Source organism: Procambarus clarkii, chromosome 36, assembly GCF_040958095.1.
Source record: "Procambarus clarkii isolate CNS0578487 chromosome 36, FALCON_Pclarkii_2.0, whole genome shotgun sequence".
In the NCBI taxonomy this organism is placed as follows: Eukaryota; Metazoa; Arthropoda; class Malacostraca; order Decapoda; family Cambaridae; genus Procambarus; species Procambarus clarkii.
In genome coordinates this window covers 20,989,400-21,014,800 of record NC_091185.1, presented here as the reverse complement: position 1 = coordinate 21,014,800, position 25,401 = coordinate 20,989,400, and the positions used below count along the sequence as shown (strand labels likewise).

At 38.7% G+C, this 25,401-nt stretch overlaps 2 protein-coding genes across 3 annotated transcripts; both read left to right on the top strand.

The window, feature by feature from the left end:
* The first annotated feature begins 229 nt into the window (after nt 1-229).
* Nucleotides 230-10,339, top strand: LOC138371510 (uncharacterized). Of its 2 annotated transcripts, XR_011230521.1 has the most exons (8): nt 230-289; nt 794-953; nt 1,239-1,433; nt 1,965-2,200; nt 2,842-3,020; nt 3,283-3,374; nt 8,791-8,908; nt 10,211-10,339. XR_011230521.1 is itself a non-coding variant. In XM_069336395.1 (7 exons), exons 2-6 carry the CDS (start codon nt 872-874, stop codon nt 3,323-3,325), a joined length of 735 nt encoding a protein of 244 aa, XP_069192496.1. In that variant the 5' UTR covers nt 230-289; nt 794-871; the 3' UTR covers nt 3,326-3,374; nt 8,292-8,349. The 2 variants fall into 2 exon arrangements, 1 of the variants encoding a protein (XP_069192496.1); XM_069336395.1 differs by lacking the exons at nt 8,791-8,908; nt 10,211-10,339 and adding an exon at nt 8,292-8,349.
* A 546-nt stretch (nt 10,340-10,885) lies between these two features.
* LOC138371509 (uncharacterized) lies at nt 10,886-13,130 on the top strand. The gene is made up of 4 exons (XM_069336394.1): nt 10,886-11,025; nt 11,735-11,905; nt 12,187-12,374; nt 12,645-13,130. Exons 2-4 carry the CDS (start codon nt 11,746-11,748, stop codon nt 12,915-12,917), a joined length of 621 nt encoding a protein of 206 aa, XP_069192495.1. The 5' UTR covers nt 10,886-11,025; nt 11,735-11,745; the 3' UTR covers nt 12,918-13,130.
* Nucleotides 13,131-25,401: the final 12,271 nt, after the last annotated feature.

Below are 25,401 nucleotides of genomic sequence, written 5' to 3'. Positions count from 1 at the left end.
AAATGAATTTTGGAGAATTGATTTTTGATTTACCTCCAACAGTGAAGCGTAATGTACGAAAGATTGAGAAAATTCGTGTTAGAATTATTAATCTTATTTTTCGGTCATATTTAATATATATATATATAATATATATATAATATATATATATATATATATATATATTAATATATATATATATATATATATATATATATATACCTTAATTTATTGCCTGGCAATGGCAATTCTGTAATTGCAGAGTCTCCCGGTGCTGCTGCTGTTGAAGTGTTACCTGAAAACTTTGATGGTATGTCACATTTGTTATTATTAAAAAAAAAACTCCATATATATATATATAAATATATATATATATATATATATATATATATAATATATATATATATATATATATAATATCATATATGGCTATCCTCTCTGAAATTGCAGGGGAAAGGACTTGAGTCCTTGATGTATGTAGGGTGGATCATAGTAGGCTTCAGTTAAATGCCTTATAAAGACCCTTAGGCCATTTTCATAGTCATTCCTGATGCAAATGTCCTGTCAAGGGTGTATAGATAGATGAATAAATAGGTTGTAGATAAATGGATAAAGGGGTAATATTATAAACACATTTGTAAAAATATTATTATAAATTATAAATACTGTATATTTATATAAAATTATTTAAATTTATATATAAAAATATTTTTGGGTCAAAATATTGACTTATAGTTTGAGTAAAATTTAAAATAGCTAAAGAAGATAGTCTAAAAATCAGTGTAAGATTATAATTAAAGTATAATTATTTCAGCCGCTGCCGAACTTGCTGCAGAAATAAAAAAAAATCCAAGAATCGCAAGTGAAGATTTCTCAATGGCAGCAAAGAAGAATGAAGGCTGAAATTTCTTGGGAAGAAAGTCGGTCAGTTCTATTTGAGTGGGAGGTGTGTAGGCACGCTGTTCCAGTTGAAGGTACATACACAATACTTATAAGCATATTGTCTATTTACATCAGCATATCAGTTTACATTACAACTTATTATATTTGCATTTTTTTTAGTTATATTTTTTGAATAGAGAGTGGATACTTCGTTTTAAATATACCTGAAGCATTTTATCACTAATGAAAAATGTTTATGTATACTTATAGACCATATTTTTTTCCTAATTCTGCATGATCTGAAACTGAACAAAAGTCTTTTTTGACAAAGATGCGATATTTTTGAACATATGTTTTCAAATATTTTCATTTGACAGACACAAAATGCTTCAAATATATGCTTGAAGCCAGCATCAAATGTGAAGATTGTCATCGCCTATTCTACTACCACTGTGATATGAAAAAACATTTTTTAAACCCATTCCATGATAGGTTTTCCTGGGCCAGTGGATATTATGAAGCATTGCCACCAACTGTGACTGTTGACCTTAATGGGACATTTACTGACTGGCGTATGTAAACCAAAAAATTATTTACATATGAAAACTTTTCTTTTTACCAAGCCTTTACAATATAAGTACCAAAATATTGAAAGAAAAAAATAAATAATTTTTTTACTCAATAAGCAATTCAATTTTTATGGCATTTGACTTACTGAATATTATTTAAATATGCAATCTTTGCTAAGTTTATTATTATTTTCTTATTCAGAACCTGTTGTGCCAGTTCCTGTGCCAAAAATTTCCTGTAACTGTAAAGACTGTAACCTTAACGTAAAGAGTTCTGACATCATGTGTACTTTCATAATGCTCTCAGGTATATTTTATTTAATATTAAGTTTGAACACATAAGTCTATGAGTATTTGCATCACTGAATATAGTAGCATCACTGAAGTTCTAGTGACGATACCCATACCCAAGCATGTGGACTTCAATCTTTGAGACACACAAACATATCCATTCAGTGATGGAGATGAGTTTTACAAAAGATTCAAAATAAGCTGCTTTATTTTAGGAATAAATACTAAAACTAAGCTTTCTAGGCAGGTATGACCTTTATCTGCCCATATTTGAGTGTCAAGAGTGTGGATACAGCCTTCCTGCAGATGCTAAGATGTTGTATGATGGTGGATACTTCTGCTCATCAGCCAGGAAAAGTAACACATTCTTCAGCACCAAACTCCTGAACAACTGGCATTTCTTTAAAAGGAACAGTCCAGGTTTATCAATGAAATCCTTGTTAATAGCGCTCCAAGCCCTTGGCTCTCATAATGGAAGAGTAAGTATTTATTAATTTTATATATGTAATGTAAGTACCTGTATACATTAAACTGTATATATAATAATACATAAAAATATGAACCCACTCCACACATTCTCTTGTGCCACTTACATGTACAAAACCTTGTTCCTAAATGCACATCCTGATCTGAAACTCTTCCTTGATAGATGTAAAGGATCCCATAATCACCACACCAGAAATCAATATCTCTCTGATATCCCCCGAGTCAAACTAAATCTGTGCAAACTCTCTATGCAAATAAAATAATTGGTTATTGCTCCTAATTGGTAAACTCTTTATTGAATTAAAAGCTGTCCAGCTGTTCAAAACATTATTCAAAAGTAAAACTAAAAAGCATTAATTTCATCCTTATAGTTTCCTACATAGTTCTTCAAACTTGCACTGTTACTTGTGCTACCCACTCCCCCAATATATATGGCTAACTCATGCTACTTGCATGGCTTAGCCACATCTGGGCCTAGTGCTGGGAACTAGGTTCCCAGCACTAGGCTGGGAACAAGGTTCCCAGTATTAGGCTGGGAACGTAGTTGTAAAATCTTGCACTATAACTTGTGCTACCCACTCCCCCAATATATGGGGCTAATCCATGCAAATTCTATATTCAGTATATATTTCAGGATGGTTGCATCAACTTTGAAGCTGCTAAAAGAACATTCCAGGAGTGGAGATTTATGCAGTATGAACTTGCAAATGTCCAAAGCTACAATAAGACCGTGTGCCCTGCTTGTCATACTAACCCATTTGCCATACATATTGATGGCAACAAAAAGTTATTCCGATATGAAAAAGTTGGAAGGTACAATTCTTAATTAATTTTCCTTTTTTTGTAAGATAAATTTTTATTTTTCAACAATTAATACATTTCTATTAGGGCAACTTATATATCACAATACATTATTCGTTATGTAAATATATCAATATCTGAAAAATTCTTACATGCAATACATAATAGCGTTATTCATGTATTACAACATTAGTTAATATATATTTACACAATCATCAAAATTGAAAACAAATCAATGTAAATTATGTAAATACTGTCATTTTGTTTCTTTCAGAGGATTGAGGGAATCATATTATTCAGAGTGTCTTTGCTGCTGACAATGATGTGACTAATCACCTTAACCATATAGAGAGCTTAAAAACAAAGGTAAATATTATGTGTACAGACTTTGAAAACTGTACATAGATTTTATATTTTTATTTATATATACAAGACTTTTTACATTCTTGTACAGCCACTAGCACGCATAGTGTTTCAAGCAAGTCGTTAATCCTATGTTCCCCAGAATATGACCCCACCAAATCCATAAACAACCAGGTACCCATTTTACTGTTGGGTAAACAGGGGGGGGGCCATAGTTAAGGGTTGATGCCCAGTAAATCTTCCAAGGCCAGGATACAAACCCAGGACAAAGCGCTCGCGAAACGCCAGGCGAGTGTCTTAACCCACTACACCATTGGGAAAAGACAGTCATGATGTCTTACAGTTTACAGAGTAAATATATATATTATAACAAGTAGTTAGGTTTTTTTAACCCACAGGCAAGTCAACAAGTAAAACATAGAGTACTCAACGTTTGTCAAGAGCTACATGCACCATATAAATGGTGATTTTGGGGTCTGAAGCCATATTGAGTAAGATGCTATATTTCTGTTGGTCTATATCACTTTTATATAAACCATCAGGTTAGGTTCTTTTCATTATTTATTATATATTTTATATATACTGTATTTATATATATATATAATATATATATATATATATATATATATATATATATATATATATATATATATATATATATATATATATGCGAACAAGCCTGAATGGTCCCCAGGACTATATGCGAATGAAAACTCACACCCCAGAAGTGACTCGAACCCATACTCCCAGGAGCAACGCAACTGGTAACTACAGGGCGCCTTAATCCACTTGACCATCACGGCCGTCAAAAGGAAGTGATAGCCAAGGCTATTTGAGCCACTTCCCCGACGGCAACTCGGATGGTAATCTTGGGCATAGCATTTCACCAAATCACCTCATTCTTTGGGGCACACGTGAGGAACACAAATGCGAACAAGCCTGAATGGTCCTCAGGACTATATGCGAATGAAAACTCACACCCCAGAAGTGACTCGAACCCATACTCCCAGGAGCAACGCAACTGGTAACTACAGGGCGCCTTAATCCACTTGACTATCACGGCCGTCAAAAGGAAGTGATAGCCAAGGCTATTTGAGCCACTTCCCCGACGGCAACTCGGATGGTAATCTTGGGCATAGCATTTCACCAAATCACCTCATTCTTTGGGGCACACGTGAGGAACACAAATGCGAACAAGCTTGAATGGTCCCCAGGACTATATGCGAATGAAAACTCACACCCCAGAAGTGACTCGAACCCATACTCCCAGGAGCAACGCAACTGGTAACTACAGGGCGCCTTAATCCACTTGACCATCACGGCCGTCAAAAGGAAGTGATAGCCAAGGCTATTTGAGCCACTTCCCCGATGGCAACTCGGATGGTAATCTTGGGCATAGCATTTCACCAAATCACCTCATTCTTTGGGGCACACGTGAGGAACACAAATGCGAACAAGCTTGAATGGTCCCCAGGACTATATGCGAATGAAAACTCACACCCCAGAAGTGACTCGAACCCATACTCCCAGGAGCAACGCAACTGGTAACTACAGGGCGCCTTAATCCACTTGACCATCACGGCCGTCAAAAGGAAGTGATAGCCAAGGCTATTTGAGCCACTTCCCCGATGGCAACTCGGATGGTAATCTTGGGCATAGCATTTCACCAAATCACCTCATTCTTTGGGGCACACGTGAGGAACACAAATGCGAACAAGCTTGAATGGTCCCCAGGACTATATGCGAATGAAAACTCACACCCAGAAGTGACTCGAACCCATACTCCCAGGAGCAACGCAACTGGTAACTACAGGGCGCCTTAATCCACTTGACCATCACGGCCGTCAAAAGGAAGTGATAGCCAAGGCTATTTGAGCCACTTCCCCGACGGCAACTCGGATGGTAATCTTGGGCATAGCATTTCACCAAGTCACCTCATTCTTTGGGGCACACGTGAGGAACACAAATGCGAACAAGCCTGAATGGTCCCCAGGACTATATGCGAATGAAAACTCACACACCAGAAGTGACTTGAACCCATACTCCAAGGAGCAATGCAACTGGTAACTACAGGGCGCCTTAATCCACTTGACCATCAAGGCCGTCAAAAGGAAGTGATAGCCAAGGCTATTTGAGCCACTTCCCCGACGGCAACTCGGATGGTAATCTTGGGTATAGCATTTCACCAAATCACCTCATTCTTTGGGGCACACGTGAGGAACACAAATGCGAACAAGCCTGAATGGTCCCAGGACTATATGCGAATGAAAACTCACACCCCAGAAGTGACTCGAACCCATACTCCCAGGAGCAACGCAACTGGTAACTACAGGGCGCCTTAATCCACTTGACCATCACGGCCGTCAAAAGGAAGTGATAGCCAAGGCTATTTGAGCCACTTCCCCGACGGCAACTCGGATGGTAATCTTGGGCATAGCATTTCACCAAATCACCTCATTCTTTGAGGCACACGTGAGGAACACAAATGCGAACAAGCCTGAATGGTCCCCAGGACTATATGCGAATGAAAACTCACACCCCAGAAGTGACTCAAACCCATACTCCCAGGAGCAACGCAACTGGTAACTACAGGGCGCCTTAATCCACTTGACCATCACGGCCGTCAAAAGGAAGTGATAGCCAAGGCTATTTGAGCCACTTCCCCGAAGGCAACTCGGATGGTAATCTTGGGCATAGCATTTCACCAAATCACCTCATTCTTTGGGGCACACGTGAGGAACACAAATGCGAACAAGCCTGAATGGTCCCCAGGACTATATGCGAATGAAAACTCACACCCAGAAGTGACTCGAACCCATACTCCCAGGAGCAATGCAACTGGTAACTACAGGGCGCCTTAATCCACTTGACCATCACGGCCGTCAAAAGGAAGTGATAGCCAGGCTATTTGAGCCACTTCCCCGACGGCAACTCGGATGTAATCTTGGGCATAGCATTTCACCAAATCACCTCATTCTTTGGGGCACACGTGAGGAACACAAATGCGAACAAGCCTGAATGGTCCCCAGGACTATATGCGAATGAAAACTCACACCCAGAAGTGACTCGAACCCATACTCCCAGGAGCAACGCAACTGGTAACTACAGGGCGCCTTAATCCACTTGACCATCACGGCCGTCAAAAGGAAGTGATAGCCAAGGCTATTTGAGCCACTTCCCCGACGGCAACTCGGATGGTAATCTTGGGCATAGCATTTCACCAAATCACCTCATTCTTTGGGGCACACGTGAGGAACACAAATGCGAACAAGCCTGAATGGTCCCCAGGACTATATGCGAATGAAAACTCACACACCAGAAGTGACTCGAACCCATACTCCAAGGAGCAATGCAACTGGTAACTACAGGGCGCCTTAATCCACTTGACCATCAAGGCCGTCAAAAGGAAGTGATAGCCAGAGGCTATTTGAGCCACTTCCCCGACGGCAACTCGGATGGTAATCTTGGGTATAGCATTTCACCAAATCACCTCATTCTTTGGGGCACACGTGAGGAACACAAATGCGAACAAGCCTGAATGGTCCCCAGGACTATATGCGAATGAAAACTCACACCCCAGAAGTGACTCAAACCCATACTCCCAGGAGCAACGCAACTGGTAACTACAGGGCGCCTTAATCCACTTGACCATCACGGCCGTCAAAAGGAAGTGATAGCCAAGGCTATTTGAGCCACTTCCCCGACGGCAACTCGGATGGTAATCTTGGGCATAGCATTTCACCAAATCACCTCATTCTTTGAGGCACACGTGAGGAACACAAATGCGAACAAGCCTGAATGGTCCCCAGGACTATATGCGAATGAAAACTCACACCCCAGAAGTGACTCGAACCCATACTCCCAGGAGCAACGCAACTGGTAACTACAGGGCGCCTTAATCCACTTGACCATCACGGCCGTCAAAAGGAAGTGATAGCCAAGGCTATTTGAGCCACTTCCCCGAAGGCAACTCGGATGGTAATCTTGGGCATAGCATTTCACCAAATCACCCTCATTCTTTGGGGCACACGTGAGGAACACAAATGCGAACAAGCCTGAATGGTCCCCAGGACTATATGCGAATGAAAACTCACACCCCAGAAGTGACTCGAACCCATACTCCCAGGAGCAATGCAACTGGTAACTACAGGGCGCCTTAATCCACTTGACCATCACGGCCGTCAAAAGGAAGTGATAGCCAAGGCTATTTGAGCCACTTCCCCGACGGCAACTCGGATGGTAATCTTGGGCATAGCATTTCACCAAATCACCTCATTCTTTGGGGCACACGTGAGGAACACAAATGCGAACAAGCCTGAATGGTCCCCAGGACTATATGCGAATGAAAACTCACACCCCAGAAGTGACTCGAAACCCATACTCCCAGGAGCAACGCAACTGGTAACTACAGGGCGCCTTAATCCACTTGACCATCACGGCCGTCAAAAGGAAGTGATAGCCAAGGCTATTTGAGCCACTTCCCCGACGGCAACTCGGATGGTAATCTTGGGCATAGCATTTCACCAAATCACCTCATTCTTTGGGGCACACGTGAGGAACACAAATGCGAACAAGCCTGAATGGTCCCCAGGACTATATGCGAATGAAAACTCACACCCCAGAAGTGACTCGAACCCATACTCCCAGGAGCAACGCAAATGGTAACTACAGGGCGCCTTAATCCACTTGACCATCACGGCCGTCAAAAGGAGGTGTATATATATATATATATATATATATATATATATATAAATATATATATATATATATATATATATATATATATATATATATATATATATATATATATATATATATATATGTATATATATATATATATATTATATATATATATATATATATATAAATATATAATATATATGATATATATAATATATATCATTTATATTTGATTTTCAGAATAGCCAAAATTGTGGTGTCTCGTTGTGGAAAGCGGCGCGAAACGAACCGTATACACACAAATCCCTGGACTAAACTGGCATAAGCCTTGCATCATGCCGTCATGGTGTAATTCTCAAAATGTGCAATATGACTCGTGGTGAGGTTTTTGGCTATGCACACTATCTCCATATAAATTACTTCAAAAGTGCCAAGTACATCTGCCAGGACATCATATGCAAGTACTGGCCATGGGCCCTGAAAATTCAAGAAAAAAAGATAAAATTCACCCTACTGGAGACAAAGCCGTTCCTAGGTGTTTTGCATGCAAAAGCACATGCATGGTATTGCCAGGTAAATAATTATCATTTGTCAAAATAACGGGTATAAATTTAACGTTATTTTAGGGTTAAAAAGCTATTAATCAGAATAAAGTATTTAGTCATAATTAAATTTTTGAGCAATCGCCTAATATTCTTTCCTTGTAATTATTTTACAGTGTGTTACATCTTAATTATAGGTCTTGTATGGAGGACGCTGGCAGCACGGAAGTGGTTTGACCACAGGTGAAGAAACCGAGCAAATTTTCAGCTATATGTCGCGGTACAACAGTACCACCAAAAACATGTTGAAAGCCGGTTAGTTTATAGTGCATTGTTACAATGAGGAAGGTATAATCTATTAAAACTTGTTAGTGATATTTATTATGTGTAATGAAGATGACTTCAGTAACTAGCAACACCTGGTGTCACCCTACAACTTTGTGTATATGAATTGGATTTGATTAATATAGCAAGTAAATTATAGATAGTATAAAAGTAAATGTTGACCAGACCACACACTAGAAGGTGAAGGGATGACGACGTTTCAGTCCGTCCTGGACCATTCTAAGTCGATTCTGATGAGGAAGTAGAGGCAGGCAATAAATAGGCTAGAGAGAGCTGAGGAGCAAAGTAAGGTGTATTTTAGGGGATAGTAATAATAATAAGAGCTGCAGATGGCCTATTGGCCCATACGAGGCAGCTGCTATTATAACCACTGAATGAGAAGGAGATAGGAATAAGAACTAACTAACACACCAACAAACTAACACACTTCGTAGCAATCTAGTTCACAGTACTCCTCAAAAAAAAAAAAATGCTCCTCCTGCTACTGGTGTCTACTCTATTTCCTGTTCATCTTGTACAATACTTTGGCGAAACTGGCTGTACACTGAATGACAGACTTAAAGAACACAAGAGAAGTGTTAAGTCTGCAGACACTAACAATGCTCCCTTCTGCCATGTGAGGGATTCTAATCATCCCATAGATTGGTCTTCCTCCAAAATAATCTTTCCTGCCTCTACTCTCCACAGACGCCGTCTTGTTGAATCGGCTCTAATACACAATGTACCTAACATGAACTTGAGTCCTGGCTTTGTTGCTGTGGACTCTTCCCTTTCACAGTATATACTCAAATGCTCTAATCATTCTAACAAACGTGACCTAACATAAGCCTACCCCTTCTATTTATCTATCTTTTCTTTCTCTTTCCTTTTCTTTCTCTCTCCCTTTCTTCTGTTCATTGTCTTCTCCTACGCTCCCTTGCTATCGTCTTCTTATTCCTATCTCCTTCTCATTTGGTGGTTATAATAGCAGCTGCCTCGTATGGGCCAATAGGCCCTCTGCAGCTCTTATTATTATTACTATCCTCTAAAATACACCTTACTTTGCTCCTCAGCTCTCTCTAGCCTATTTATTGCCTGTCTCTACTTCCTCATCACAAATGACTTGAGAATGGTCCAGGATGGACCGAAACGTCCTCGTCCCTTCACCTTCTAGTGTGTGGTCTGGTCTACATACTTTAGCCACGTTATTGTGACTCATCGCCTGCATAAAAGTGAATTATTTTCATTTTACATATTCATTGAATGGAGTTATTTTTTGTCCCTTGTTTTCAGAGCGTGAAGAAGAACTTAGTGAATCTTCATTTTTTTTGGAACCAACGTAAACATGACTCTTTAGCTCGTGTTCTAGCTTCAAGATTTTGTAAGGCAAGTAATTTGCTTTATTCATTGAATATATGCAACAATGATCATGAATCACTAATATTAGTGCACAGGAAAAAAACATTCAAAAATAAAAATAACATTTACTGCCATTAAACAGCCTTCATCAGCAGTTAGGCTCGTAAGGATTGTTTTTTTTTGTAATATCAAATATTAAATAAAAATTGCAACATTTATTATACTAACAGGGCAGTTTTTCCTCCTGTTGATAGGCAAAAGAAGCTGCAGAGTTAATAAGAAAGGAGTTAGCTGACTTATCTCTCGATGAAAAACAACTTCTCATCTGGATTGCAGAGTTAACCAACTTAGCCCAGAGTTTAAATAAAAGGTTTACTTGTAAAATATATAGTAAGAAACACTGTTTTGAAATACTCTTATATATTTTAACAAGGTTATTGTGCTGTAAAATCAATGCAGTACCATAAATCATAAAATTGCCAAAACATTTCTTTATTATTTTAATTGTTTAGTTCTTGTACAGTAATTGTCAGCCATCATAAAATGCCATTGTGACCATTGCCTAAAAATTTAAGTAAAATTTTTGTTTAATTAATCAGGGTCTTTACATGTTTGAATTTAGTAAACATTATAGTAAACAGTATCCTCTATTCTCAACAGATCAGTTTCTCAAAATGATGTTCAAAAGGGGATAGAGTTAGTATGTGACTCAATTAGAACCAAGAAATCCCACGTATCCAGTGTAGCAGGTATGTTAAAGCTTATGTATAAGTTAGGGACTGATAAAACAAACAAAAATCTTTTAGTGTTTGTAAAATACTTCAAGAAAACAATGACTTTTTTTTTTATCTAAACACATCTAATGTCGTTTATTTCTAAGGTAGATTTGTATGGATACCATCTCACTTAGGTGTTGTCCTATGTAATTATAGGTAATTGTCAAAATTAAGTTGAGATATCAATATCTATGGCAGGTGCCTGAGGTAATGAATCTGCCAATGGAAATCATTCCAGTTGTAAACTATGTGAACAAAAGCTAAGACATACTGTCTATCACTATATCTGTGATTGCCCTGTTATCAATGACTTCAGAACAAATGATATGATGTACTTTGAGTTTTGTTATTACTTCATACACTCAGGAATATTGGAAGATATTCTTGTGCTGTACCCCGATTTTGTTAGTGGAGGCTAATAGATCAGCCTTACACTTCATATTCTCTCCAGATTCCATGTATGACTGGCTGTCCTGTGAGGTTTTTGATCTACACTGTGGTCTTTCATACATAATAGGATAGCAGCACATTGCTGTGTATACCTAAACTTGTTAAAAAAAAGTGCTTGGCAAATATTTATGTAGTGTTCTGCTACTTTTGTGTAGGTATTCACTACTAAGTATATACAAAACAAATTTATCAACTATAATCATATTTACTAGTAACAAAGTGTTTCTTTCAGTTTCAAGCAAAATGAGATCACGATACCGTGCAAAGATTGAAGCAGATAAGAAAAAGTTGAGGGAACTGATAGCGGTCTACAGTGAAGACAATACAGAAAAACTTAGTGTGGAGATTGCTGAAGAGGGCAACTTTCCATGGTATAATGACACTCCTCAACCAACTGATAATGGTAAGTATATTTGGTTATTTTTCTGTGCATATTGGCCTTGTCAATGAGGATAAATATTGTTAGCTACTAACATGTTAATTCAAACTTACTCATTATGGTAATGAACAAATAGAAGTCCATGCCTAATTTATATTTTTACGATAATAATATTAACAAGATACCTTAAAAATGATTACATATGATTGCATTGTTGTTGCATAATACATGCATCCTACAATGACAGATTTGTTCATGTTCCTTATTAAATAATTTACTTTATATTTTATTTTGAATGTTTTAAGTTACTCTTCAAGAAAAGAGAAGTGCTGCAGAAAAGCTGCATATGTACAACAGGACTATGGAAGAACAAAATGTCATTCAACTGGAAATGAAAAGTTACTTGGATTTCTACAGAAAAAAGCTTGAAGAGATAACACAAAGACTAGATGATGTACAAAACAAAAGTGCTCCACCCTCTTGGATAATTGAAGTTAGTATCAGGTATCAATATTAACTTAATTACTCCACTGAAATAAATGTTATTGCATTATAGCTACTTGGTAATTATTTTAACAGGTAGCTTAATCATTGTTGTTTGTGTCTAAGCTAAGTAAAATTAGTAAAAGCATTTTGTAGACACAAATTGTAATATATTTTCATTGTCACTTTTACTGGTTCAAGTTTAAATGAAACACTTGTTAGGAAAACAAACATTTCATTAAAAAAATGCCTGAAATAATGATGTGTGTTTGTTTTACAGGAACAGGGTAAATACTCAATAAAGAAGTCATCATTCCAGCATATAACCAGTGGACTTACGGCCCTCTTGCTAAATATGAAAAAATGCTATCAACTGAAGCTATTTGAGGCAACTAACCTGTTTTCTGAAGACAGGGAAGTAGAGTACAACAAATTTCAAACAGACAGTCAAGATTCCGAGGATTTTGAGACCGACAGTGACAACAGTGTAGTTAGTATTGAGTCACAGACTAACAACGAAGAAATGGAAGAAACACTCTTCCCTTTGATTTGAGTAGCTTTAAGTAGCAAAGCAAAGAGGAAAATAACAAGTATTCTCTACCCATGGGTTGGGCAAATGTTCTTTGCTCAAATCATCGTCAAGTTAATTTTGCATCCCTATGTTGCTCAAGAAAGATTTGTTTTCAAATGAGTTTTTATTTTTATTAATTACCCTCAAAGTTTTGTTTAGTTTAGAAATGCTTATTAAATAAATTGTAGTTGTAGTTATGTGCAATTTCTTTGCTTTCCTTCAAAAAACACAAAAAAAAACACAAAAAAGGTAAACATGAAAAATGAGTGCCCAAATGAGATACAGAAAACTTTTTTAGTATCAGTAGTTGACAGATGGAATGCATCAGGAAGTGATGTTGTGGAGGCAGACTCCGTACAAAGTTTCAAGTGTGGATATGACGGCCCAGTAGGTTCAGGAAACTACTACATTTGAGAGGATGCTTCCTAGCATTACGTAAGTAATGAAGAAATATGATATATTTACTCACTATAATGTTCGTACTGAATGTAGAACATGGAAATACACATTTTTACTCTGAAATAATCATATTTTATAACGAAATTATACGAAACTTAACTCGCAGTTCAACACAGAAAGTCTACATTCTAAGCCTGGTAGCACTCGAAATTATTGACAACACTGAAGTAGACAGCTTAATTATTTCTGACTCCCTTTCTTCACTACGAGCAATAAACAGTTTGCAATCAAGTAATAACGTGCTTGTCTTGGAAGCTAGACATAGATATATAAGAATACTTAGCAAGAGGGTAAATATAAAAATGTTGTGGATTCCTTCTCACATTGGCATGCAGGAACATGACAATAAATAAGCCTCTGTATCTCTTTCCACTTCGGCTCACAAGATGGGTATAGGGTGCATAATAAATGCGCTAAAGAGAGAATGTTGTGGCTTTGGGTAATTAGATGATTCCTATTTTGCTATAAAATTATGTTAGTTTAGAGTAAAAATAAGTTTTTTTTTTTCATGATGTTCTACATTCAGCACCAACAATATAGTGAGTAAATATATCGTAGTGTTTCATTACTTACGTATACTGTACTAAGAAGCTTTGGGTAATTAGACGGACTGCCACACACCAACCAACCTACCTGATTTACATGAGGTTTTGTCATATATACCAATAACATAGATGAAAATATTACAAACCACATCATCAAATTATAATGTAAATTATAATTAAATGCAAGATCTTGTATATGGGCCATAACAATCCACGTCACAAGTACTAAATTAACAGTACTACTTTACATAAAGAATATTAAATGTTTATTCAGGTAAAAGTTCTAATAGCAGATTTGTATGGCATAATTAGGGGACATGAATGATTTTGGGTAGTAGAACCCCAAGCACATGTACAATAATTAAGATAATGGCAAATGGCAAATTGTGAGTGTCTGAACTCGGGGAGCGAGAGCGTGGCGGCTCGATGCGGTCGTAGTCTGCTGTCTGCTCTGTGTCGAAGCTGTAGCGTCTTGGGTCGATTAGAACTGTACACGCCGAGTGCTACATTGTTGAATGTGGAAATTGTACTGTACTCCATTCCTCATATCGCTTGCTTATATGGTGATTACACCTCAGCTCCCTCCAACAAGCTGAGAAGAGTATTACCTGTAATTGGGGAAAGGATTGTAGCTTCTGTAATTAGTGCTAATTAGTTATGCTATTAAGATAATGAGATAATGGAGCTAGTATAAGGATTACTCGCTACAGCATTTTAAGACCAAGCAGAGTTATGCCATCTGCGGGTAGGCGATTCCATGGGTTAACAACCCTATGGGTGAAAGCATCTTTGGTTTTCTGTCCTACATTGTGGTTTCTTGAGCTTGAACCCGTTGCTCTTCGTTCGTGTTACGTCTGACCTTTTGAAAAAACTGTCCGGATTGACATCCTCCAAATTTAGTATTTTATGGGTTTCTATGAGATCCGCCCTGTCATGCCTGGTCTGCAGTGTTGTTACCCTAGTGGCCCTCATCCATTCCTGATACGAGAGATGACTAAGCTCTGGTATGATTTTTTTTAATTACCTCTTCCACTTGTTGAGCAATATTATTGTCCCCTAACTCCCCTTGCCACTTCGGGGGGGTATAGGGTGTTTATGTAGCTTCAGGGCACCAATCCCCCCAGCCACAGGGCATGGCGAGAAGGCGAAATGATGCATTCTGACTCAAACGCCCTTTCCTTCATCTATCTGTTGTGAGGTAGTGCTGTCAATTTGGTAGTTCTAAAGTGGATTGTTGTGGCCCACATGTAAGGACTAGCATTTATCGACATTAAAAAGCATTTGTCAGTCATCTGACCATTTTTGAAGTTCATTTAGATCACTTAGTAAGATCTCATTATCACCTTCAACTATTCCATGGTCCAGGGATTTTCTGAAAAGGAGTTTCACTGACAAACATAGTGAATTTGCCAGTTCAGTTCCTTTACGACTTGGGACTGAAATACATTCACACTTTGGGCTTTTGAGTCTTTTAGTTTGTCAATGCTCTTCCTGATTGTGTAGCGTGTAATTAGTATTTCCCTTAATTCATTCTCTTTACCTCCGACAAACATTTGTGTGGGTGATGGGATGTCATTCAAGCTTTCTAGTGTGAACACTAATGTAAAGTATTCGTTCAGTGTGTTTGCTGCCCTTTTATCGTGCAAGTTAACATTGTTCAGCCCGCCCTCCAAACAAAGATCCAAAAGTGATTCCATGCACCTGCCAAACCCCCCGTTTATGAATGAAAAGCGGTTTACACACGACTCACAACTGCTGACGTTCGAACATATCCGGAACAAGTGCTTCACTGACGAATTTCGCTCGAATCACAACACTATAAATGCTTCACCTACGTACTACAAATACAAATAAACGCCAACAGAACCTAAACACCTGACCTAACCTATCCTATGCCTATATATACACAATATGCCAATATATTATAATATTAATTTATACTTGAGAAAATTCCCGTTTTGAATGAACAGCATGTTAAAATTTATGAATGCGTCTGTGGGGTCGACCGCTGAATGTAATGGACTAGAGTCGAGGACGGGTTGCATTGTTAGTCTCATCTTTTATGGGTCCTACTCTGCTGTAATGGGTTTTTGTTTGGGTTTTACTTCGTACATATTTGGCCGAAACGCTAAGCGTATTAGTGGTTTTAGGTATTGTATTTTAAATTTAAAATATTTGCCCCAAGGAGAGAGTTTATTGGGAGTACTTAGCTGTGTCATTAGGCAGATAATTAACTATACAATTTGCTGTGCTCCGTCCTTTAACAAATCCATTGACCCACATCCCCTAACCTGCGTATTTTGTGCAATAGTCGGTTTCGGATGATCCTTTCGAACATGTTGCAAGTGCATGACATGAGACTGATAGGTCTGTAATTGCCAGGGTCATTGGGTTTCGGTATGGGAACAATTATTGCATGTTTCCTTTGTGTGGGCAACACTCCACTTAGGAATGACTTGTTAAACAGGTGGAGTATTGGGTTCCCAGACACTTCACCAGTGCATTGAGTATGTCGTAGGTGATGCCATCCTCACCAGGTGCTGTAATTTTATCCTTTTCATAGCCCCCTTTACTTCCTGGGCTGTGATTGGTTCCTCATACTCGTCATCACTAGATTGTGCTCTTGTTATCCTAATCCTTCTGTCATTTTGTCGGAGGAGCTGTTCCCTGCTTACTTATGCAGGGAGGGAGGAGGATGATGCTGCATCACTCCACTTGTGTATTAGTTCTTCAGCCTTACCCTGGGGGTCTTTGTGAGCCGCAGGCCGGGCTCTGTCCCCTTAGCTATCTGAATTTTTGCCCACACTTGTCTTGCAAATGTTTCTATTCCAATAGAGCTAGTGAACGCTAGCCCTTGTCTTTCCCTTTGTAACTCATCTGCAATGTATGTACCTTTACCTGAATTGAAAATCTAATCTAAATCTAAATCTAATCTATATGCTTAGAGATATGCAAATGAGAGAGTAATAGAGCGAAACCTTTAAAATACTGAACAATTTGGAGGATATTGATTCATTCAATTTCTTCAAAAGGTCAGATGTAACACGAACAAAGAACAAAGGTTTCAAGCTCAACAAGCCACAATGTAGGAGTAACAACAGATGCTTTTGAATACATAGGGTTAAGAACCCCATTGAAACCGCCTACCCAACGAAATCGTAAATGCTAAAATTCTCAAGAACTTTAAAACTCCAGCTTGAAAAAAATTATCTGGACAAATGTAGTTGTCACATATACATACTGTTCTTAAAATATTTCCCCATTTTGCACCCGCAAGATAACGTACAATTTTAAAGGTTGACGAATGTTAATTTTTTTGTTTGCAAAGCTGTTCACTTGAGACAGTTAAGAAAGTCCCAGCTGTGTCTGGGTACAAGTGACAGGATGAACGATGAAGGGTTTGCTTCCTATTGGCAAGCTCCTATGGTGGTGTGTCCACTCACATGATGAGTGGCACTGCCCAATACTGTCACTATATTCATAGTGACAGTATTGGGATGGACAGTATTGGTGTGTCCAGTCACAGGATGAGTGGCGCTGCCCAACAGTGTCACCATGGTGACAGTATTGGGCTCTTAATCTAGAGATCTTGATCACCACTACAATTTTGACCCATTGCTCCACTTTCAGCGCCTTAGTGTGGCGATCCAGATAGGAAATGCTCACTGCATCCATGGCTCCAGCCTGCCATCTGAACAGCTGGAGGAACTCTAGAACCTGTGATGAGTAGCCTTGTACAAAGCATGTAACCAATGTTGTAACCCTTTTTGTGTAATGAAATATTAAAATAAAGTTACACCCATACTAAAAGAATAGGGTGGTAGACAAGATGAAAGTGTTCAGTGAGGATCCACAAGGTCTTCTCTGAGTACTCTTTATTTTCTTCTCCGTGGCTGTGTCCCTACTCTTGCATAAGAGGTGGTACCCCTTTTAGGTTTAATAAAAAATTATATATATATATATATATATATATATATATATATATATATATATATATATATATATATATATATATATATATGTATATATATATATATATATATATATATATATATATATATATATGTATATATAGTAAGTATATATATATATATATATATATATATATATACTTGCATAAACCACAAGTGAAGATTAATAATCTTTGGACAACACCCACCAGTGGGACTCGAACCCAGAAAGCACAACTACCTTCCAGTAGCCGGCATAACTAGTATGCTTTAACCCACTACACCATCAGACCTTACAAAAGAAGTAGAAAGTTCGAGATATATATCTCAAACATCTCCACTTCCCGAAGGCACCAGATGAGTGTGGGGTCAGTCTGCATTTTCCATCTAGCCACTGTCAATGTGAGAGAACTCGTGTCCAGCTTATAAGCCTATACTTGCATAAACCACAAGTGAAGATTAATAATCTTTGGACAACACCCACCAGTGGGACTCGAACCCAGAAAGCACAACTACCTTCCAGTAGCCGGCATAACTAGTATGCTTTAACCCACTACACCATCAGACCTTACAAAAGAAGTAGATAGTTCGAGATATATATCTCAAACATCTCCACTTCCCGAAGGCACCACATGAGTGTGGGGTCAGTCTGCATTTTCCATCAAGCCACTGTCAATGTGAGAGAACTCGTGTCCAGCTTATAAGCCTATACTCGCATAAACCACAAGTGAAGATTAATAATCTTTGGACAACACCCACCAGTGGGACTCGAACCCAGAAAGCACAACTACCTTCCAGTAGCCGGCATAACTAGTATGCTTTAACCCACTACACCATCAGACCTTACAAAAGAAGTAGATAGTTCGAGATATATATCTCAAACATCTCCACTTCCCGAAGGCACCAGATGAGTGTGGGGTCAGTCTGCATTTTCCATCAAGCCACTGTCAATGTGAGAGAACTCGTGTCCAGCTTATAAGCCTATACTTGCATAAACCACAAGTGAAGATTAATAATCTTTGGACAACACCCACCAGTGTGACTCGAACCCAGAAAGCACAACAACCTTCCAGTAGCCGGCATAACTAGTATGCTTTAACCCACTACACCATCAGACCTTACAAAAGAAGTAGATAGTTCGAGATATATATCTCAAACATCTCCACTTCCCGAAGGCACCAGATGAGTGTGGGGTCAGTCTGCATTTTCCATCAAGCCACTGTCAATGTGAGAGAACTCGTGTCCAGCTTATAAGCCTATACTTGCATAAACCACAAGTGAAGATTAATAATCTTTGGACAACACCCACCAGTGGGACTCGAACCCAGAAAGCACAACTACCTTCCAGTAGCCGGCATAACTAGTATGCTTTAACCCACTACACCATCAGACCTTACAAAAGAAGTAGATAGTGCCTTCTGGTGCCTTCGGGAAGTGGAGATGTTTGAGATATATATCTCGAACTATCTACTTCTTTTGTAAGGTCTGATGGTGTAGTGGGTTAAAGCATACTAGTTATGCCGGCTACTGGAAGGTAGTTGTGCTTTCTGGGTTCGAGTCCCACTGGTGGGTGTTGTCCAAAGATTATATATATATATATATATATTAGTATATTTTGGTAGCAGTCTTTCCTGTAGACATATATTATTAAATATGACCGAAAAAGTAAGATTAATAATTCTAACACGAATTTTCTCAATCTTTCGAAACATTATGCTTCACTGTTGGAGGTAAATCAAAAATCACTTCTCCAAAATTCATTTTTATTTCTAGTCTGACGCGACACGGGCGCGTTTCGTAAAACTTATTACATTTTCAAAGACTTCACAAATACACAACTGATTAGAACTTGCGTTTCTCTGATTTTATATCTACATTTGAGTGAGGTGGGAAGGGTGATGTGGCATTAACACAAGACAGAACAATAGGGGATATTAATAGGGTATTAAAAGTATCAACACAAGACAGAACAGAAACAATGGGTATTGAATAGAAGTGTTTGTAGAAAGCCTATTGGTCCATATTTCTTTATGCTTCTATATTGGAGCGGAGTCTTGAGGTGGGTAGAATATAGTTGTGCAATAATTGGCTGTTGATTGCTGGTGTTGACTTCTTGATGTGTAGTGCCTCGCAAACGTCAAGCCGCCTGCTATCGCTGTATCTATCGATGATTTCTGTGTTGTTCACTAGGATTTCTCTGGCGATGGTTTGGTTATGGGAAGAGATTATATGTTCCTTAATGGAGCCCTGTTGCTTATGCATCGTTAAAAATGAATTTTGGAGAAGTGATTTTTGATTTACCTCCAACAGTGAAGCGTAATGTACGAAAGATTGAGAAAATTCGTGTTAGAATTATTAATCTTACTTTTTCGGTCATATTTAATAATATATGTCTACAGGAAAGACTGCTACCAAAATATACTAATGTTAAAGTGCACGACCCAGCAGCAAGGAATCAAGCCTTCACGATAAAATATCGCCAGGATCTGATTCGTGATCAGATATACAAGGCAGAGAATGAAATCAAAGACAACAAAACGCAACTACTTCATGCTACAAACGAGTGGAGAAATAGCAACATCGACCATAGTATCCGTACCCGCATTGAACAACACCTCGACATCCTCACAGACCAACATCACCTCAGCACTGAAACAAGGATTATCAAGAAACTAACAACATTATATGGAGGACCTATGGCAATTCCACGACCAAGAGATGGCTTCCTGAACCTTGCAGGAATTAACCTCACTGAGGACCAAGTCACTCTCCTAAATCTGGGCATAAACTGTCATGTTATGTCCAGACCGAGTGAAATGGCCCGGAAAGTAGAGTTGGAAATTCTGTTGGACGACATATTCGACCTCGAGACACAAAAGAAGGTCACTACCAAAGATACCTTACAAGCAGAACTTATTGCAGAAGGAGGAAAGAATCGAGGCAACTACAGAAGCACCATACTGTCCCCCGAGCTTAAAGCGGCAGCTAAAAGCCTTCGTGAGAACAAGAAGATAGTTGTCAGGAGAGGTGACAAGTCGCCAATATATGTCATTCTTAAAAAAGACGAATATCTGGCGAAAATGAACATCATACTCTCTGACCAAACTAAGTTCCAAAGGGTAACGAAGGACACTACAGCCGAATTAAAAGCAAAGGTCAACAAACTGATCGAAACTGTGAACGCCAAGAAATCCGGACTCCACCTGCCAAAGATCATTGGGGAATATAAACCTGGATATGCGTATGGAAATGTCAAGACGCACAAGCCTGGAAACCCACTTCGGCCAATCATTAGCCAGATACCCACACCCACGTACAGACTGGCGAAGCGACTCAACGGCCTGCTGACTCCTTATGTTCCTTGCGCCTTCAGCCTGAAGTCTCCAAAGGAATTTGTGGACTTACTGCGGGGCGCACGGGCCACAGGGATAAGAGCCTCGTTGGACGTAGAATCGCTGTTTACCAACGTACCTGTGGACGAGACAATCGGAATGATAGCCGACAGAGTGTATCGTGATCCAGCCTGTGCTCCTCTTGACATGCCAGAAAGTATTCTGAGGAAACTACTCCAAGCTTGTACTAAAGAGGCACCCTTCTTGAGCCCGGATGGGCACATGTATAAGCAAGTAGATGGGGTCGCTATGGGTTCTCCCCTAGGTGTCCTGTTTGCAAACTTCTACATGGGTACCATCGAGCAAAAAGTCTTAGTCGACATGAACTTGAAACCGGCCATATACTGCAGGTATGTTGACGACATTTTTACACAGGTACCTGATGTCAGACATCTGCAGGAGCTGAAGGAGGCATTTGAGCAGAGTTCCGTGCTGCGTTTCACTTACGAGACGGAAAAGGATGGGAAGCTGCCTTTTCTAGATGTAACAGTCATGGAAAAGGGCGGAGGTTTCCACACTGCAGTCTACACAAAGGAAACAAACATAGGAATGTGCCTAAATGCCAACAGCGACTGCCCTGACAGGTACAAGAGGAGTGTTGTTAACGCATACGTCGACCGTGCTCTCAGCCACAGCTCAGAATGGAAGCAAGTCGACGAAGAACTCTGTAGGGTAAGGCAGGTTCTAGTCAATAACGGTTTCTCCAATGGTTTCATCGAAGACATCATAAGAAGGAAAGTGAAAAGCCATGCAACCTCCGAAGAGACAACTAACACAACACCTATACCCCCTATTAGACTATTTTACAGGAACTTCTTTTCCACAGCTCATAAAACAGAGGAAAGGGTCCTGAAAGATATTGTTAATAGAAACGTTATCCCTACAGACAAAAATCAGAGGATACAACTGACGATTTACTATAAAACCAGAAAAACGGCCAGCCTACTCATGAGAAACTCTCCAGACACGAAACAGAACGCTTTAAAAGAGACTAACGTCGTCTATGCCTTCAAATGCCCACTTGGGGACTGTAAGCTCCAAAAAACCCAGTATATAGGCAAGACAACAACATCTCTTTCTAGGCGTTTAACGATGCATAAACAACAGGGCTCCATTAAGGAACATATAATCTCTTCCCATAACCAAACCATCGCCAGAGAAATCCTAGTAAACAACACAGAAATCATCGATAGATACAGCGATAGCAGGCGGCTTGACGTTTGCGAGGCACTACACATCAAGAAGTCAACACCAGCAATCAACAGCCAATTATTGCACAACTATATTCTACCCACCTCAAGACTCCGCTCCAATATAGAAGCATCAAGAAATATGGACCAATAGGCTTTCTACAAACACTTCTATTCAATATCCATTGTTTCGTGTTCTGTCTTGTGTTGATACTTTTAATACCCTATTAATATCCTCTAATGCCACATCATCCTTCCCACCTTACTCAAATGTAATGCCACATCACCCTTCCCACCTCACTCAAATGTAGATATAAAATCAGGGAAACGCAAGTTCTAATCAGTTGTGTATTTGTGAAGTCTTTGAAAATGTAATAAGTTTTACGAAACGCGCCCGTGTCGCGTCAGACTAGAAATAAAAATGAATTTTGGAGAAGTGATTTTTTATTTACCTCCAACAGTGATGCATAATGTACGAAAGATTGAGAAAATTCGTGTTAGAATTATTAATCTTACTTTTTCGGTCATATTTAATAAAATATATATATATATATATATATATATATATATATATATATATATATATATATATATATATATATATATATATATATATATATATATATATATATATATATGTCGTACCTAGTAGCCAGAACTCACTTTTTGGCCTACTATTCAAGGCCCGATATGCCTAATAAGCCAAGTTTTCCTGAATTAATATATTTTCTCTAATTTTTTTCTTATGAAATGATAAAGCTACCCATTTCATTCTGTATGAGGTAAAAAATTTTTATTGGAGTTAAAATTAACGCAGATATATGACCGAACCTAACCAACCCTACCTAACCTAACCTAACCTATCTTTATAGGTTAGGTTAGGTAGCCGTAAATGTTAGGTTAGGTTAGGTAGGTTAGGTTGTCGAAAAACAATTAATTCATGAAAACTTGGTTTATTAGGCAAATCGGGTCTTGCATGGTAGGCTGAGAAGTGAGTTCTGGCTACTAGGTACGACATATATAAATATATATATAAATATATATAAATATATATATATATACATATATTATTAAATATGACCGAAAAAGTAAGATTAATAATTCTAACACGAATTTTCTCGATCTTTCGTACATTTCTTTTCACTGTTGGTGGTAATTCAAAAATCAATTCTCCAAAATTCATTTTTATTTCTAGTCTCACGCGACACTTGAGCGCGTTTCGTAAAACTTATTACATTTTCAAAGACTTTAGTTTACACATACACAACTGAATAGAACTTACACATCTCCGATTTGTTTATATCTACATTTGAGTGAGGTGGATGGCGTGAGATGGCATTAATAGGGTATTAATTTCATCAACACAAGACAGAACACGAAGCAATGGGTATTGAATGGAAGTGATTGTAGAAAGCCTATTGGTCCATATTTCTTGATGCTTCAATATTGGAGCGGAGTCTTGAGGTGGGTAGAATATAGTTGTGCATTAATTGGCTGTTGATTGCTGGTGTTGACTTTTTAATGTGTAGTGCCTCGCAAACGTCAAGCCGCCTGCTATCGCTGTATCTATCGATGATTTCTGTGTTGTTTACTAGGATTTCTCTGGCGATGGTTTGGTTGTGGGAAGAGATTATATGTTCCTTAATGGAGCCCTGTTGCTTATGCATCGTTAAACGCCTAGAAAGAGATGATGTTGTCTTGCCTATATACTGGGTTTTTTGGAGCTTACAGTCCCCAAGAGGGCATTTGAGGGCATAGACGACGTTGGTCTCTTTTAAAGCGTTCTGCTTTGTGTCTGGAGAGTTTCTCATGAGTAGGCTGGCCGTTTTTCTGGTTTTATAGTAAATCGTCAGTTGTATCCTCTGATTTTTGTCTGTAGGGATAACGTTTCTATTAACAATATCTTTCAGGACCCTTTCCTCCGTTTTATGAGCTGTGGAAAAGAAGTTCCTGTAAAATAGTCTAATAGGGGGTATAGGTGTTGTGTTAGTTGTCTCTTCAGAGGTTGTTTTCAGAGGAGGAAAAGAGCGGAGGTTTCCACACTGCAGTCTACACTAAGGAAACGAACATAGGAATGTGCCTAAATGCCAACAGCGACTGCCCAGACAGGTACAAGAGGAGTGTTGTTAACGCATATGTCGACCGTGCTCTCAGCCACAGCTCAGAATGGAAGCAAGTCGACGAAGAACTCTGTAGGGTAAGGCAGGTCCTAGTCAACAACGGCTTCTCCAATGGTTTCGTCGAAGACATCATAAGAAGGAAAGTGAAACGCCATGCAACCTCTGAAGAGACAACTAACACAACACCTATACCCCCTATTAGACTATTTTACAGGAACTTCTTTTCCACAGCTCATAAAACGGAGGAAAGGGTCCTGAAAGATATTGTTAATAAAAACGTTATCCCTACAGACAAAAATCAGAGGATACAATTGACGATTTACTATAAAACCAGAAAAACGGCCAGCCTACTCATGAGAAACTCTCCAGACACAAAGCAGAACGCTTTAAAAGAGACCAACGTCGTCTATGCCTTCAAATGCCCTCTTGGGGACTGTAAGCTCCAAAAAACCCAGTATATAGGCAAGACAACAACATCTCTTTCTAGGCGTTTAACGATGCATAAGCAACAGGGCTCCATTAAGGAACATATAATCTCTTCCCACAACCAAACCATCCCCAAAGAGCTACGAGGAGAGGTTAGAGGCATTAAATATGCCAAAACTAGAAGACAGAAGAAAAAGAGGTGATATGATCACTACATACAAAATAGTAACAGGAATGATAAAATCGATAGGGAAGATTTCTTGAGACCTGGAACGTTAAGAACAAAAGGTCATAGATATAAACTAGCTAAACACAGATGCCGAAGAAATATAAGAAAATTCACTTTCGCAAACAGAGTGGTAGACGGTTGGAACAAGTTAGGGG